Source organism: Vombatus ursinus, unplaced genomic scaffold (genome assembly GCF_900497805.2).
Source record: "Vombatus ursinus unplaced genomic scaffold, bare-nosed wombat genome assembly UNPS02003292.1, whole genome shotgun sequence".
In the NCBI taxonomy this organism is placed as follows: domain Eukaryota; kingdom Metazoa; phylum Chordata; class Mammalia; order Diprotodontia; family Vombatidae; genus Vombatus; species Vombatus ursinus.
In genome coordinates, this window is record NW_020943070.1 from 13475742 (window position 1) to 13492515 (window position 16774).

Sequence of the window (16774 nt, forward strand, 5' to 3'; positions counted from 1 at the left end):
ATAGGATAGAGGGAAATACAAAAATAATCGTAACTGAGACAGTATTGTAAAGAAAAACAACTTTTAAATAGTTATGTATCTTGATTAATGAAATTACCAAGTCTCACCCAAGAAGACTGATGATGAGTAATGGCAGAGAGGGGATGGACTAGGCTTGCAAAATAGGTGTACATTTTCAGACATGTATGGATTTGTTTTGCTTGACAATTCATATAATGGGGCAAGGGAGGGCTTTTGCTTTTGGAGGAATTGAGAAGGTGAAAGAGAGGGAGCAACAGTTGACAAAAAAAGAATAGAAAAGAAAAATGCACCAATGAAACATCTAATAAATGTATAGAAGAGAGCAGAATGGAGTTTAGAAGGGAACAGTAAATCATTGGTACTATTGGGGTAAACTTAATATATACTTAAGAAACAAATTACATGATAAAATTCTTCTTTTTTGTTCTTTGTATATGGGAATATCCAGTTTTTAATGTTTTTTTTAATGTCAATAAACCATATCTATAGAATTCCTTTGTTCTACCAGTCTTTGCAACCCTGTCAAAAGAGGAAAAGAAGTTAGTCTGGCATGACTTGTTGTAATGAATTTCCATGCTGGCTTTTTGTGATTATCCCTTTCCTTTCCTACATGTTCATCAAGAATGGATGTTAGGCTCATTCCTTAATTCTTCAGAGATTGTTTTTCTTTCATTTTTTTTTTGAAAAGCATAATATTAGCCATTCTCTAATCTTGTGATATATCTGTCATTCTTTGCAGTAACCAACAGTGGCTCAGCATTCATATCTGGCATTTTTTTCCCAGTACTTTAATATGTCATTTGTCTGAGTCTCCAGACAAAGGTGCTCCTTTCCATCTGTTATCATCATTTCATCCACTTCATATCACTAATTCAACTCTCCTCTTTTCTCCTACATGCCAAAAAACAAAAACAAAAAAACAAACAAACAAACCCATTTTCTGCTTAGTTTATCTTTCTTCTTCAGACTTAGCTCATTTTGAGTGTTAGTACTCATAGCACAATTTTTAAGGAAAAGGCTAGCATACTTTGTATTTATCTTCCTTATTAGCTGTCCTTACTTCTATCTTTTGTCCCTAAAATAGAACTTTGTTTTTGACTTTCTACATTGTTCTCCTTAAACCACCTCCCATTTACCTCCTTATTGGAGTTATTTTTTCTTTCTAATTGATTTCATTCTTGAGAGATTCTCCTCTATACTGTACTGCACTCTTCCCTAGTCGAATTTTAATTCATGGGATCCTAACTGGTCTTTCTTCCTTATTTATGAAATTAGCTTGTTTATTTGATAATTTATATATTCCTCCCTTTCACTTACCATGTAAGATTTTAAAAGAAAAAGAAACAGTCCAGCAAAGCAACACATTGACCTTATTTGGTAGTATGTGTAATACCTCTCATCTCATCCTCTGTCTCCCAGCTTACATGTACATTTCATATCTCCTCAACCCGAAAAGCCCTGAGTTGAGAGTAGCTGTTGGGCTAATGGGGCATCCCCATAAGCCATCGTCCTAAATCTCCTCTTTGTCTATTGACAGAACTCTAGTTGTCTGCACTAGATGCCCTCACTTACTGTCCTCCCACTTACTTCTAACCCTCTTAAGTCTGGTTTCTAAATTCATCATTGGCAAATCTATGGCCTTTTCCCAATCCTCTCCCTTCTTGACTCTTTGCAACTCTTTTTTTTTTTTTAAGTTAATTGGGGTTAAGTGACTTGCCCAGGGTAACACAGCTAGTAAGTGTCAAGTGTTTGGTCTGAGCCTGGATTTGAACTCAGGTCCTCCTGACTTCATGGCCGGCGCTCTATCCGCTGCGTCACCTAGCTGCCCTGACTCTTTGCAACATTTGACACTGGTGAATGATCACCTTCTCTTCCTGGATGGATATTCTATCCTTTCTGGGTTTTTGTGGCTATTCCTACCTTTCTGAATACTCCTGCTCTCTTGCTGGATCTTCATCCATGTCATGCTTACTAACTTCGGATGTCCCTCCAGGCTCTTGTCCTGGGCCTTCTTTTTTCTCTATACTGTTTCACTTGTTAATTTCATCAGCTCTCATGAATTTGATGTCTCATGTCTATGCTAGTAATTCATCAACTCTCTCTTTCTCCTGGGCCCCAGTCCTGCATCGTCTACTGGCGTCTCAAATTCAACATGTCCAAAACAGAACGTATTATCTTTCTCCCAAAACTCTTCCCTCTTTGAAACTTTTCTATTGTGAACATGCAATTATCCTCCCAATTACTGAGGTTGGCAACCTCAGCATCATTCTCATCTCCTCACTCACACTTAGGCCATATATCCAGTCATATCTTATCATTTCTCCTTTTACAGCCTCTCTCATATACATCCCCTTTCCTTCACTCACATAACCAGCATGTTAGTATTAGTGTTTGCCACCTCTTTCCTGGACTGTTACAATAATCTTCTAATTGATCTCCCTTCCCCAGGTGTCTCCCCACTCCATTCCCCATTCAGCTACCAATGTGATATTCCTAAAGTGCAAGTCTGACCATGTTACTCCCCTATTCAGTAAACTACATTGACTTCCTGTTACCTCAAGAATTAAATATAAAAACCCTTGTCATTTAGAGCCCTTTACAACCCTACACCTTGCTGCCTTTCTAGTCTTTTTACAGTTTACTCCCCTCTATATGATCTGTGATGGAGCAGTGCTAATCTGTTTGATGTTCCTCATGCGCAATACTCCCAGCTCCCAACTGTGGCTTTGCATTGGCCCTCCATTGTTGGATTGTTCTCCCCTCCTCACCTTCACCTTCTGGCTTCCCTCAATTTCTTCAAGTCTCAGCTCAAATCTTGCCTTCTGTAGGAAGCCTTTCCAAGCCCTCTCAGCTTCTAGTATCTTCTCTTTGGAATTACCATCCACTTTTACTGTCTGTATCTGCTAATGCCTTCCACTTTCAAATTACCTTCATCCCCATCCCTCTACATTTTGTACATACCTAGTTATTAACATTTCTGCTCCACTAGAATGTGAGTTCCTTGAAGGAAGGCACCACATTTTTGCCTTTATATCCTTGGTACTTTACACAGTGCCAAGCACAAAGTCAGTGCTTATTAAATGATTATTGACTGACTGAAGGGGGAAGGGCACATTTTTCCCAGTCTTTTTAGAGGGTCAGCCTTGGTCATTATCATTATACAGTATTCTATTCTATTTTATTTTATTCTTTACTTTTACAATATAGTCGTAGTTATGGATATCATTTTACTAGTTCTGTTTTTTTCACCTTTCATCAGTTCAAATTTGGTTCAAATAAGTCATAATTCTCTGAATTCTTTTTTAAATATACAAATATATATAAATATAAGCATAATTTCTATGCATGATTTCTTATGGCCCAGTAGTATTAATATATTTATATACCACAGTTTGTCCAAAGTAGTTGATTATCTACTTAGTTTCCTTTTAGTACAGAAAATATTGCTTTCAATATTTTTGTATATGTGGGCACTTTCTGGGATATACACTTAACAGTTGATTCAAAGAATATAGCCATAATTGTCACTTTTTAAAGCATAATTCCAAATTGCTTTTCAGAGTGGATGGGCAAGTAACAGCCAGTGTATTGTTAATGGGCCTGTCTGCTGAAGCTTCTTCAACACCAGCTACTTCTATATTCTGTTATTTCTGCACTACCATTTCTTGAAATTAACTTTTTGAGACTTCTCCAAATCTGGCATCCTTGCGAGACGATTTCCAATTTTATTTTATTTTATTTTTTTAAATCACAAGCTTCCCCCCAGAGATCCCATAACATGCATCCCAGCCGTCAGGTCTTCCTTGATGGTGAGAATTTGATTTGAAATACAATTGTTTGTGACTTTGATTGTCTCCATTTTCCTTGCCACAAACAATATATATTATATATAATTCTAATTGATTTTCAAAGCGTTTAGATATTCTATATCATATACCCAAAATAGACTACTCCTTCATTCCATATTTATGAGTCTTTATCTCCCTTCAATGTTAGCACTCTAATCTCAGGTCATAGTGGTTTTATGATCTGTTCTATGTTGCAAATACTACATTCAGATTTTTACAAGTAATACATTGACTATTCCTCTCCTTTTGAATTATTTCATTCAGAAGTCATGATATTTTGGTGAGAAATCAGCAAATTGCATTATCAGAGGACACTAAATTTTTTTTTTATCTTTTATTTAACTTCATCCTGAAATGCTTAGAGACTATTTTAGGCTAGCATAGTTTTCTATTATCATACTTTTCCTCTGGGTTATTGATAATTTTAGTTATTGACCATTGTTAGCTAGCAGGTTGATAGAGGAAAGATCATATGATATGTGAACTAAATTAAAATTCCATTACCATTTACACAGATGTAAGCATGCATCTTATAAACAGGAATTATTTGCATATATGAATTTGAAAAGTTTTTCTAAATTAGATTATTTTAGATATAAAATTTCAAAGTATATAAATTAGATTTTATGATGGTGTAATGCTAATTAATAGGTCACTATGTGCTTTATTTTAATTTGCAAGGCAAGTATGGACACAACCTGAGACCTGAAATAAAGAAGTATTTGTTAGAAGTACATGTAGAAAGTTCTGGATATGATCACAAATAGTGTGTGTGTCTATACACACATCTATATCTCTAGCTATGTTTTAAAGCTAAACACTTCTCCAATAAGAGCACTTTCAAGAGAAATAATAGATTATTCTTTTTCAGCACATTCAAAGATGAGTATTATTTTTAAATCCTTGGCTAAAGTTTGAAAATAATTTAATAAACATGCACTTAGAGAAAAGTATAATAATAATTTTACATTTTAAAATTTGCTTTATCAAATTAGTTACAAAGTTTTGTAACCTATTGACTAAATGTTAAAGCTAGTCTGGATTAATTGCAGGGTTTTTTTTTTTTTTTTAATCTCACTAATTATTGTTAGGTTAAATTAATGGCTAAAAAGTAGCCATATGGTTAAACTAAGCACTTCTAGACAGATGTAGAATCTTTTTACACTTAAATGTCATTTTTTTATTATTGACTTTAATGGGTCTCTATGTGCATTTCAAGTATAATAGATTTTGAGTTGGCAGTTTTCAAACATTTTTATTTTTTTGCCCTCGAAAACAGTATTATTGTTTGCCATAAGAAGCAATGTGGTACAGTGGAAAGAGCACTCACTATATGTTTGGAGCTAAGGGAACTGTGTTCCAGTTCTGGCTCTGCCACTGTTACTTGTGTGACCTTAGAAATATCATTTGACCTCTCTAGGCTTCAAGTTTTCTTGTTTGTAGAATGAGTGATTTGGACTAAAAGACTTCTGAAAGTCCTTAGATGAAGACACTGTAGCTCAGGGAAGTAAAGGGGTTTGACTGGGAGTGCCCTCCCTGCTTTGGAAGTGGTAGAGCTTGAATTTGAACCCAGGTGATTTGACTTCACATCCCATGCTCATTATATTGTACCGCCTACCTGTACACCCAGTATAATATTTGTCAGTGATGAAGCTTCTAAGTTGCTACTACTGAAAGAATAGCCTAACTATTTTCTTTGAATCTGATTTCTAGAATCAGCTCCTCCAGACTGCTTGTGGGGTAGCTAGCTCAATAAACATTATTTTGGAATTATTTGCGAAATAATTCTTAATAACAGTTTGTGTTCATCAGATTACTAATGAAAAGTTAATAGAGTAAGTGAATATTTCCATCGGCCTCTCTTTTGAATTCTGTATTCATTCTCAAGTATCTTTTTTCTTTTGCAGAATTTCTTTTTATTGCTTTGTAGAATATTAATATTTAAAGCTTTTCATCATGTAAAATAATGTGAAATTGTAAGCTGGTCTTGTCTTTCCTTGTGTTGATTCCTTTCTAAAGTTTCATTTTCTTCAAAAAAGTGAAATCAGTTGAAAAACAATTAAAAGGTTCCCATCAAACTTACAGGGTCCAAGTTACTGGAATGATTATATCAAAGAACTGTCTGTATATTTTCTTAATTTTTATTTGAATAATAGAATGAATTTCATCATTAAATTTCTAAACTCTGAGAAATCTTTAGAAGATTTTTATCATCTGTCCCTTAATCTTATACACATTTTCTTTCTTTGCCAGGTTCTTTGGGCACCAGTTTTCAAGTGTAATCATTTGTGAATGCCAAACTCCCATTAGGGAGTTCCCACCCTAACCCTCCTAAAACAAACCAACAAAAGATTCTGAATAGAATATAGTAGTCCCTGGACTCTTGAGTTAGGAGACCTGGATTCTAGGAGTGGCTCCTTTCTATCTCGTATGTATGTATAACTATGCCCTTTTAGCCTTTCTGGTCTCAAGTTCATTATCTATTAAAAATAGGGGTTAACTGCGAAGGCCCTTGGGTTCAAAGTTACCATTCTACATGGCTCACTATCAGAAGCTTGTGATTCCTGGGCATATATTGAAGAAAACTTGAAAACGACTTTTTTTTTTCAATAAAGTTCAATTTAGCAGACAGTTATAAGGATCATAGATATGTGGTGTGATGAGACCTTGGAGACCATCAAGTTGAATCTCAAAATTAGAGTTAGGGTTATTTATATTTTTATACAGTTACCACATAACAGGGTTACCTGTTGTCTTGTAGGTGAAGAGCTAGAGGATCCAGAGAGATTAAGTTACTTGCCTAGATTCACATAGCTAATAAGTGTCTGAGGCACCTGGGTCTTCCTCATTTCAGCACCAGTGCTATCCACTACTCTATGCGGCCTCTAAAGGGCCTGGCATGTATAAGATGTTGTACTAAGTGCCAACAGTAGCAAAGATAAAATGAGATACAAATGCTGTCTCTAAGGACCTTATAATCTATTTGGGGTGAGGTAGAACAACATATTTATACAAATAACTGTGATCCAAAATAGTATGGCTAGGTCAAAGGTGAGGTCCAGACAAAGCATGTAAAGTCATGAAGAAGGGAAACATGAATTTTAGATGAAAACTTTATGAAGATGGTAGCACCAAAGTTGGACCTCAAAGTAGAGGACAGATTTTTTACAGGTGGGGATGCAGAGGAATCCATTATAAATATGAGTCAAGAAAGGGAGATACCATGCCCAAAACTTAGAGTATATTAAGAGGAGTAGTATGAAATAAGGTTGGCAAAATAAATTGAAGCCAGATGTTTAAAATTTGCATTTGCACTCCCCACTACTGGATCTTCTTTGCTATTATTATCTCTTCAGTTGCATTGATTGATTGAATCAAGGCAACTGAGAAGCATGACGAAAAGTAGGGAATTTTTGATAATTTCTTTCAAACTTCTACAATGTATGTAGCTCTGTAGTAAAAAGTAGCATTTTGATGAAAAAACTCACTTCCCTATATTCTTAATCATCTATAACTTGAATATGAGTGACATAATTCTTTATCTCATTCATAAAATATCAAGCCCTTACATTAAATTTTTCTTTCTTACCCTTTACACCTTTCTCCCTTTTTTGTTTCTTACTTGCTTGTGTTATTTTTCATGTTTTCTTACTCTTTTTTAGGCAATTTTCATTTATAAGTTGGATTTCATTTTAGTAACAGAATTGACATAGAATTTATATGACATAATTATCATGAGAGATCTAGGCCACCACATTGCCTTTAAATTTATTGCGCATAAGTAAAACTCTATCCTGTTTTTAAAGACAGTGCATTAGCTTTGTGCCCATTTCAGTTTATAATGGCTATGGACAGGGACTTTTACATTTAATTGTAGTCTCCTTGCTCTATGTTTTTTGTTTACCAAAGATTTCTCAGGGCAAAACCATTATCTTTAAGTCGTATTTCTCATATTTGGGAATGTTCAGCTGTGAAGTGGTTGAGCTCCTCCCTGTGCAACTGTTAGAAAATATTAAGTGGAGTTTGGCAATGCTAGCCCTGAGCATTCCATTCCTAAGGGAAATGAGAGGGAAAGATGGACAATGTGTAGACTGCAGGTCACTTCAGGTTTGTAGATTTCATCCTTTATCATTAACATAGTTTTTGAAATCTGATATTTCTTTGAAAACAACTTTGTTCTTTTGAGTAACCTCACCTACAATTTCTCAGGCGTTAAAAACGTTTCTAAATTTGATATGCAAAGAGAATGAAATGTGCATTAGATAGGTAACCATGACCTGTGATTTTATGCAAAAATAAATTTTAAAGATGCTTCTTTAAAATGGTGGTGTTTGCCTGTGATTCTTGTACTGGGGAGGCAGAAACCGATGGATCACTTGAGCCCTGATATTCTCAGCTGCACTGTGGCTAAAGCTTATTGAGTGTCCATACTTACTTGGCACCAATATGGTGAGACCCTTGAGTGGGGGGCTACTAGGCTGCCTAAATAGGAGTAAACCCAGATTGGAAACAGGGCGGGTTAGAAGAGGAAGACCAATTTTTTTTACTGTGTTCATCTGGGATATGAGTTTTTAGAAAGGGTGGCAATTTAATTGTGGGTAGAATTGCAAATTGCTTGTAGGGCATTTGAGGTGGAACAAATGTCCTGAGCAAAAAAAAGAAAAAAGGAAAACCTAAGTACTATAAATGAGTAGTCCAGTTTAGCTGATGAATAATGGCTTTTGTAGGAGAATAGTGAAAGATAAGACTGGAAAGACAGGATAAAGTCAAATTGTGGAGGACCTTGATTGAATAGGAAGAAATGTCTAATTGTAATTTTAGTGTCACATTAGAAAAGTACATTCTCAAAATTGTAGTTGGATATAACATTCTTCCTTCCATAAGACATCCAATCAAGGAACTTTGTAATTACCATTGACCTTATCATTATCTGGAATATCTGTTTTTAAATATAACAAACATTGTTTTTCCTTTTTTCTGAGACCTCTTAAAATCACACTTGTACCCAGAGTCCTTTTGTTATTGAATGAAATCAACACAGTGGTCATTCTATCAAACAATTGTAATTTATTCACTTCAAAGAGCAACAAGCACACACAGTGTGCTGTGTGTACTCTTCTTTACCTGTATTTATTAAAGGGCGTGGCTCTTGCTATTGTGCTGGCTTTTTCATTCATTTTATAATCATTTCAGTGTTTGTCCTTAACACTACCGCCCTGCCCCCATTAATGCTTTGTATTTATCTAACTTAAATCCAGCATAGAACCAGCTTTTAGCACACTCTACTTTGCACAAAGGGTAAACTTAATAGTATAACTTTATATAGTTTTTTGAATGGAGTTAAATTGAATCGAAAAATGCAAATGTGAAGTGTTTGCAGTAGTCAGCTATTCTGTTACTTTTTTGGTAGTTCTTTGAAATTTGGACTTGGTATTTTAAAATTCTAGATCACTAGATTTCAAATAATTTTTTAGTTAAATCATGAATTCTTTTTTCAGTCTTTTCACAAAATTTCGACTTTGGGATAAAATTTTCATATAAGTTAAATTGATTGATTTAGATTGATCTTAGATTGATCTTGTATAGGATAAGTGTTCAAAGAAGCATGTCTCTTGAAAAGCAATGAGTAGATTGAAAGTATTTGCCTTTTTTTTTGATGGTTTGGGTCTGAGATTTTTAGAAATAAGTCCTAAAAGAACCCAAATTTCCATACGTGTAATTATTCTTTCTTAATATTTTGACCACTTTCCTCTTAATATGAATACTATAACTAGTTTGAAAGTCGTTTGAAATATATGTAAAATCGATTATTTAAAAGTAGCAATTGATTAATATAAAGGAAACTTTTCTGTTATTACTAAATGATTAACTGAACTTAGAAGTATATAAAACAGTCTAGCTAGGTACTTTTTCATTGATTATATTCTGAGCCAATTATCAATTTCTATTGACAGTGGATTTATAATCTATTTTAATATGGATGCTACACTTCTATATTTTTGAAGGAATTTTTGAATTGGATTTATAACTTCATGAAGAAATGTTTAAAATGTATATTAAATATATAATGTAATAGTTTAGTAAAACTTTTAAAATTTCATACTCACGGAAAACTAATTTCATTTTTACACTTTGAATTTATCTACTTATTATGTACCTAAGAAATGTCCAATTTAATAGATTTTAAAAATTGTTTATATTTTTATGCTTACAATTTATGTTCTTCATATCTTATGAGCACTTTGAGAGCTATAAGAATGAATTACAGTAGCATATAAAACATGTGTAACATTACTAAAGTCTAAGTTCATTGAGTGCTGTGTGTAGCTCTTTATGCTCTAATATAATTAATTTGTTTCTAGATGCTGGCATCACCATCAACATCAGGTCAGCTGTCTCAGTTTGGGGCAAGTTTATACGGGCAACAAAGTAAGAATTTGCATTTATTTCGGGGTTCCCATTTTAATAAAGAGCTATCTATATGTGCATTAATGGGGAATTTCAAAAAAGTAGGCATTTTCAGTCTTTTTCATATGCATTCTTATAATAAAACCTCATTAATTCATAATTTGCTCATTTAGAATGTGCTATAATTTGCACAAGTTTGCCAGGATATTACTTAAGATAACTTACAGGGTTCAGGTATTTTTAAGAGAATCCAATTTCATGCTAAAAATGTTACCTACAAAAATAGTATTTCATATTTTATCAAACTTTAATACAACTTTAACACGATTAAAATAACACTTCTCTTTAGCACAACTCCATATTAGTTGTCATAGTATTACTCTGTCTTTATAGTACTAGAAGAGATGGAAAGGACCTTATAGTCCATTTCATTTATTATATAGATGGGAAAACTGAGGCCCAGTTAGATTATTTGACTTGTTCATGACTATATTCTGGATTAGAATCCAGGAGTTCTGGCTGGTATCGGTTCTCTTTCTGCAATTACATGTTTTGTTCTTTAAAAATATTTTGTAATCCTGATTTATTCAAACTTGCCTTCCTCACAGCTATTGCCATTTAGAGGGTTTAACAGTACATATTAATTTAGTTTATAAGATTATAATTATGAATTTCCATGTTTTACCTGAAATAGCTTACTAAGTAACATATCAGTTTATGGAATGGCTGATAATATCTGATGTTAAAATTATATGTTAAAAAGGAAATCAAGTAACAACTTTAAAGGATTGTTATTTAAAATTTTTAAAGATATCATTAATAGGGGCAGCTAGGTGGTGCAGTGGATAGAGCACCGGCCCTGAAGTCAGGAGGACCTGAGTTCAAATGTGGCCTCAGACCAAATACTTGACACTTACTAGGTGTGTGACCCTGGACAAGTCACTTAACCCCAATTGCCTAAAAAGAAAAGAAAAAGAACTAATTAAAATTGAGTATCAATTTAAAAAAAAAGATATTATTAGTATATCACAGTTACAGCAAAAAAAGTTGTGAATGATTACTGTAGTTGCTGTAGCTAAATATCTTATCTGTGTTCCAGATAGACTTTTACTTTGTAGGTGACCATCTAAATAGAACCAGGCATTGCTCAGGGGGTATATAGTGAATATTGCTTGACCAGTTGTCTCTACAGCATAGGCATTAGGGTCTTATGAGTAAGATGGTAAAATTTAGAAGCAATTTTAATAAATTGACAAATTTTATCTGTATTGTTAGTACTGTTATTTGAGGATAAAATACAAATATCTTCACAATCTTTGTTATTCTCTTTTCTTTCTTTTTGGTCCAGTTATTGTACTCATATATACAGGTTTAAAATTGCCATTAAATTCATATGCATTGGGAGAAAATAGGGTTTGTATTTGTAATTAAATTAGTAAATTGCATTTTCTTTTATATTAAACCAGGTTATTACTTAAACAAATTGTGAAAAGAAAAATATCTATTTAGCAATAACCAATCATGACTTCAGAAGACTGATAATGAAACATGCCTCCCATCTCTTGACAGAGAGGTGATGAATTAGAGTTGCAGAATCAGACATGCATTCTGAAACATAACCAATTCATTGATTTGTCTTGCTTGACTATTGGGAAGAGGAGGCTTGGTGTGCAGTGCTAAACGTTTTTAAAAGAGTATCAATAAGACATTTTTTTAAATGCCTAAAAGCAAAAAATTTCAAAAGGAACACAAATAGAGAAATTTTGACACTGTTAAATTATACACATTCTAAAATATAAATTATATGTAAATAGTTCATTTTCTTATATAATCCTTTCTGCTGTTCTTTATACATTGAAATATTTCTGTTTGTTGTTGTCCACAACAAAAAAGAAAATTTAAAAAGAGAGAAGATCTTGAAAACTCATTGTGGTTCTCACATCATCAGCATATAAAATGGATGTACATACTTTTAAAGTATTACCTATGAAGCATAATTTTGAGTAGTAGACCCTGTTTTTCACTGACACATTTTGGATATGTTTTTACAGGAAAAAAAAAAAAGACTAATCCTAGAAAAGCTAGAGTTAGAATACCAGAACAATTTTTTTCTTCCTCCATTTAAAATGCAGCTTCTGTCTTATCTTGCTACTTCCCTAACCCCTTTTCCTCATAGAAATAGAGAGTCATTGCCATCAAGCTAGAGAGCAATTCTCATGTAAGTTCTTATCCTCCAGCCTAAGCTGATTGTTGGTTAATTCACTTTATCAACAGTATAGTTATATAATGCTTTAAAGTTTGCAGGGTGCTTTCCTTCCAGCACCCTGTGAGTTAGGTTGTGCAAATCTTATTGTTCCTATTTTGTAGTTGAAGAAACTCCAGTGACAGGAGGTTAAGTTATGCATAATCATGCAGCTAGTGAACACTGGAGAGAAATTCAAACCCAGGTCTCTTAATTTTCAAGTCAAGTACTACTTTCTACAGCCATCCTGCATCTCATTTTGTTTTGGATTGCCCTGCCTCTTTATTCCCTCAACTTTGCTAATGTCCCTTACCTCTCTTTTATGGGAGTTATTCTTATCCTCCAACGGAAGGAAGACCCTTTACTCTTTCCAGTACCCTTGTCTCAGGAGTTGTCACCCCCTTCTCTTGTCCCTTAATGAGAGAAGTCTATTTGGAAGTTGCCTTCTCCCCCAGATGATAAAAGAGAAGAAATGAAATAAATTGTTCGAATGAGGAAGACTTGTGATAGTTCTTGTCAAAATACAAGTTAGGCAAACCAAGAAGAACTGGAGGAGCACCTTAGAGCATTGGCTCTAAAGCCGATGATAATAGGAGGGAGCCAGTTACAAAATCAGTGACACCGTTTGATCCTGTGGTACTTTTAAAGGATACATTCAGGGGTAAAAAGAAAGAGAACTTAAAATTTTTTGCTTTTGTCCTTAATGAGGAAAACAAAGAAGCTCTAATTCCCATGTTATCTTCTCAGGTAGAAATAGATTGAACAAACTGGCTATAAATGATAACTGGAACAAAGTAGCATCCACCAGAGAATTCTGAAGAAACTGTAGGGGGAGATTGTAGAAATCATGAACAAAATGCATAACTTATTGTTAGAAATGACCCTCGTACTAGAGAGTTCAAGTGTTGTCCATATCACTTTTATCCATGTGAAAGATATCATAGAGACTGATGGGGGAAATTATAAGTTAGGGAGCTTCATATACCATGAAAGTTCATTTAAACATAAAAGACACTGAAATAAATGTTAACCTCTGGAAATTGTAATATATCTCTCTAAGGGGGAAATCAGAGATTCTCATCATCATCATCATCATCATCATCAGATGAAGCCCATGGGATGATGACAGCAACAGTGGTAAAAAGGAACACGTCTGGCTTTCCAAAGAGTTCATTAAATAATAAAACATTATTATACTATGTTACTTTCGATTTATTTATAAATCTTTTATTTCTATCAAAATGTTGTTACATTGTTTTTAAAAATGTTCACTTACGATTTGGATCATTTTATTGAGACATTTATTAATATTTAACTTAGAACTATTGATTTTTAATTGAAAGTATAACTCTGCTCTTGTCATATAGCTAGAGGTGTATAGTTAGTGACTCTTTACAAAATTCATAGAATTTCAGAGTTGGACAGGATCTGGATAATAAGAATCCCCTCAGCAACATATCCAGCAGTGGACAACCAGAAGATCTGTAAGTGGGAGGAACCCACTGCCTTCTGAGGTAGCCCATTCCACTTTTGGATAGCTCTTACTGTTAAGCATTTCCTTGCACGTAGCTAAACTTTGCCTACCTCTTATTTGTACCTATTGTTCCTAGTTCAGCTGTGTAAGCCCAACAAATAAAGTCTGATTCTTTTTTGATCCTAATTCTTTCATCCAACATATTAGCTATCTTCCTATGTTTATCATTTGTCAATTTGGTAAACTTACTAAAAAAGTGTTTAAAAGCAAAGAGCAAAATATAGTTCTGCAAGACCTTCCTATGGGAAGGTCTTTAATCTGACAATAAAGTGATAATAACTCCACTTAGTTGTCAGCCATGTAGCCTTTTCTGAATTCATCTAATTTAAGGTCTCTAACCTACATTTGTATCTTCTGTGGTACTGTCATTTGCTTTCCTCACATTTAGGTAAGCTGTTTCCTATGATAGTTTTCTCATCTGCCAGTCTGAAAACTGTCTAGAAAAAGGAGAAAGAGGGGGGAATAATGTTAGTCTGGCATGAGCTGTTCTTGATGAATACCATGTTGGCTTTTTGTGATTACTTCCTTTCCTGGGTATTCATTTGCCTTCATTTTAATAATGTAGTCTAGATTTTTCTAGGAATCAAAATCAAGGTCACTGGCCTATAGTTTACTGACTTATCTTTTTCTTTTGGGAAGAATTTACCCTATTCGTTCCAGTGGTACCTCCTATTTTTTTTTTTTACCATGATTTTTCAAAAACGATTGACAGTGACCCATCATCCCATTTACTAGTTCTTTTAGTAGTAAGAAATGCAGTTCATCTGAGCTTTGTGACTAGAACTTTTTAGGGACTACTAGGTGCTCTATTACTACCTCCTTACATTATTCTGCAGACATACACAGGGAAGATAGGAAATCTCTGTGTTATTATAGTGAAATTAACAAATATAGTCATATGGGAATTACTTGGGATAAACAGTGATTATGTTATGATTTCACTTTGTGACATTAGTGGTCATGAGTATATACTTCTGATACTAGGCTAACTCACAGTATTAGATCAGTTGAAAATGAATTGAGCTAGTTCTCCACCTTTAGTTCTTTGTCAGATGAGTATTTGATTTGAATTTTATGCCATAAAAATATTGCTTTCTTGTTATGTTTGTAATTCTGTAGTTTAAAAGAATGGATATTACTCCACGAACACCTGCAGAAGGTGTAGCTCTTAAAGGGCACACTTCAGTGATTGTTAGAGATATTGAAGCAATTGTTGGTGTGGAGAAGTCAGACATTTCCAGGATCATTCAAGCCTGTGTGAAAAAGGACCAGTCACATGGAACACATGTAGAAACAAAAAAAACAGTGCAAGAACTTACAAACTTCCTGTGAAACAGCCTAATTAATCCTCAGAAAACAGTCAGAGAAGATCTTCAGAATATGGAGTAGTTTTCTTAAAGTTGAAAGAACAGTGAGAAGACACATTTATTTAAAAAAACAACAACAGCATTTGGTATGAAGAAAAAATGTTTGGCATGAGCGAGATATGCAAAATCTAGAATACTGAAGATTGGAAAAAGGTATTTTTACAATGAAACTGATGAAGCTTACTTTTTCATTCAAGGTTGTACCAAAACTATTGTCAGAAGAAGTTCAGGTGATCTTACAAGATCTGACCATCTTCATCAGATTGTAAAACAGCCACTAAAAAAAAAAAATTTGGGAAATCTTTACATTTTTAGTTGACCCCCAAGGAAGTCTTGTGTCTTTTGAGGTAGTGCCGATGCTGATAAATACATTGATGTACTGAAAAGCAGAATCATTCAATAATTATAGAAATCCCCAGTGGCATAGAATATTGCAACATGCCCAGAAATTTATCCAGGAGGTGGAGATAAACATGCATTGATTGTTTTATTTAAACTCTGTTGAAAACTGCTTGGCTATGATCAAGGGCAGATTTGGTAAAATGGACTGTTTTTCAAAGGTTCACTTTCTGCAGTGTGATAAGTGGTCTCATGATGAACTAAAGAATGTGTCAGTATATTGTGAACTCAGTTCCAAATTGTATAAAACAAATGACTGCAGCAAAAAAAGGACATATTACATATTTAACATTTTTAAAGATGTAAAAAGTTGTAAGACTTATTATATGTAAATCAATTTAATTGTATTTCTTTGTCCCAACTAATCTGCAGAGTAGTCATCTGATTGCTTCTCAGCCATCAAGATAATCTCTTCCCTAGTGGTTCTTTTGGATCTATATCAATATTTCTTACATAACAAGCTTCCTTCTTGGAGGTTCTATGTTCTTGTCTTTAACACGAGCTATACATCTTTTACATAGCATCAGATAATCTGTAGTCTTTTTTATTTTCTCCTCTTGTCAGTTTTTAGCCTTGTGACACAGGTCAGAATTTCCTTCTCCTTGCAAATCCTTTTTTTGGGTTTGTTTTGTTTTCTAATTGGAAAAAAGAAAGAAAGAAACGTGTCTTTGTACACCAGAGAATGGAGAGATGTTTTTTATGTCCTCTTTTCTAGGTAGAGATCTGTGCTGAACTTTAAACATAAATAACAAATACTTGACTGTTGTAGAAAGAAATATCACTCTTTTCATGTCACTGCAAACTTTATCCTGCTCTCCATACTTTCTGGAAGCAAAATCCTCAATCCTTACCCTTCGTAATGGGTGCTTTTAGGAGTATTTTCTTCTTCCCTCTTCCCAGCTGTGGAACTGCCATAGAGTTGTCATACTCAACTTCCTTTTCTCAGTGTTACCAA

At 33.9% G+C, this 16774-nt stretch overlaps 1 protein-coding gene across 4 annotated transcripts in view; it reads left to right on the forward strand.

Moving 5' to 3' along the window:
- The window catches only part of CNOT2 (CCR4-NOT transcription complex subunit 2), a 174141-nt gene that overhangs the window by 120422 nt on the left and 36945 nt on the right, over positions 1-16774 (forward strand). For 3 of the 4 annotated variants that reach the window (XM_027872728.1, XM_027872737.1, XM_027872744.1), the window contains one exon: positions 10232-10298. The exons of the other annotated variant lie outside the window; for it this stretch is intronic. In XM_027872728.1, the coding sequence (XP_027728529.1) occupies positions 10232-10298 (67 nt within the window). The remainder of the gene's footprint in view (positions 1-10231; positions 10299-16774) is intronic. 4 annotated transcript variants of the gene reach the window in all.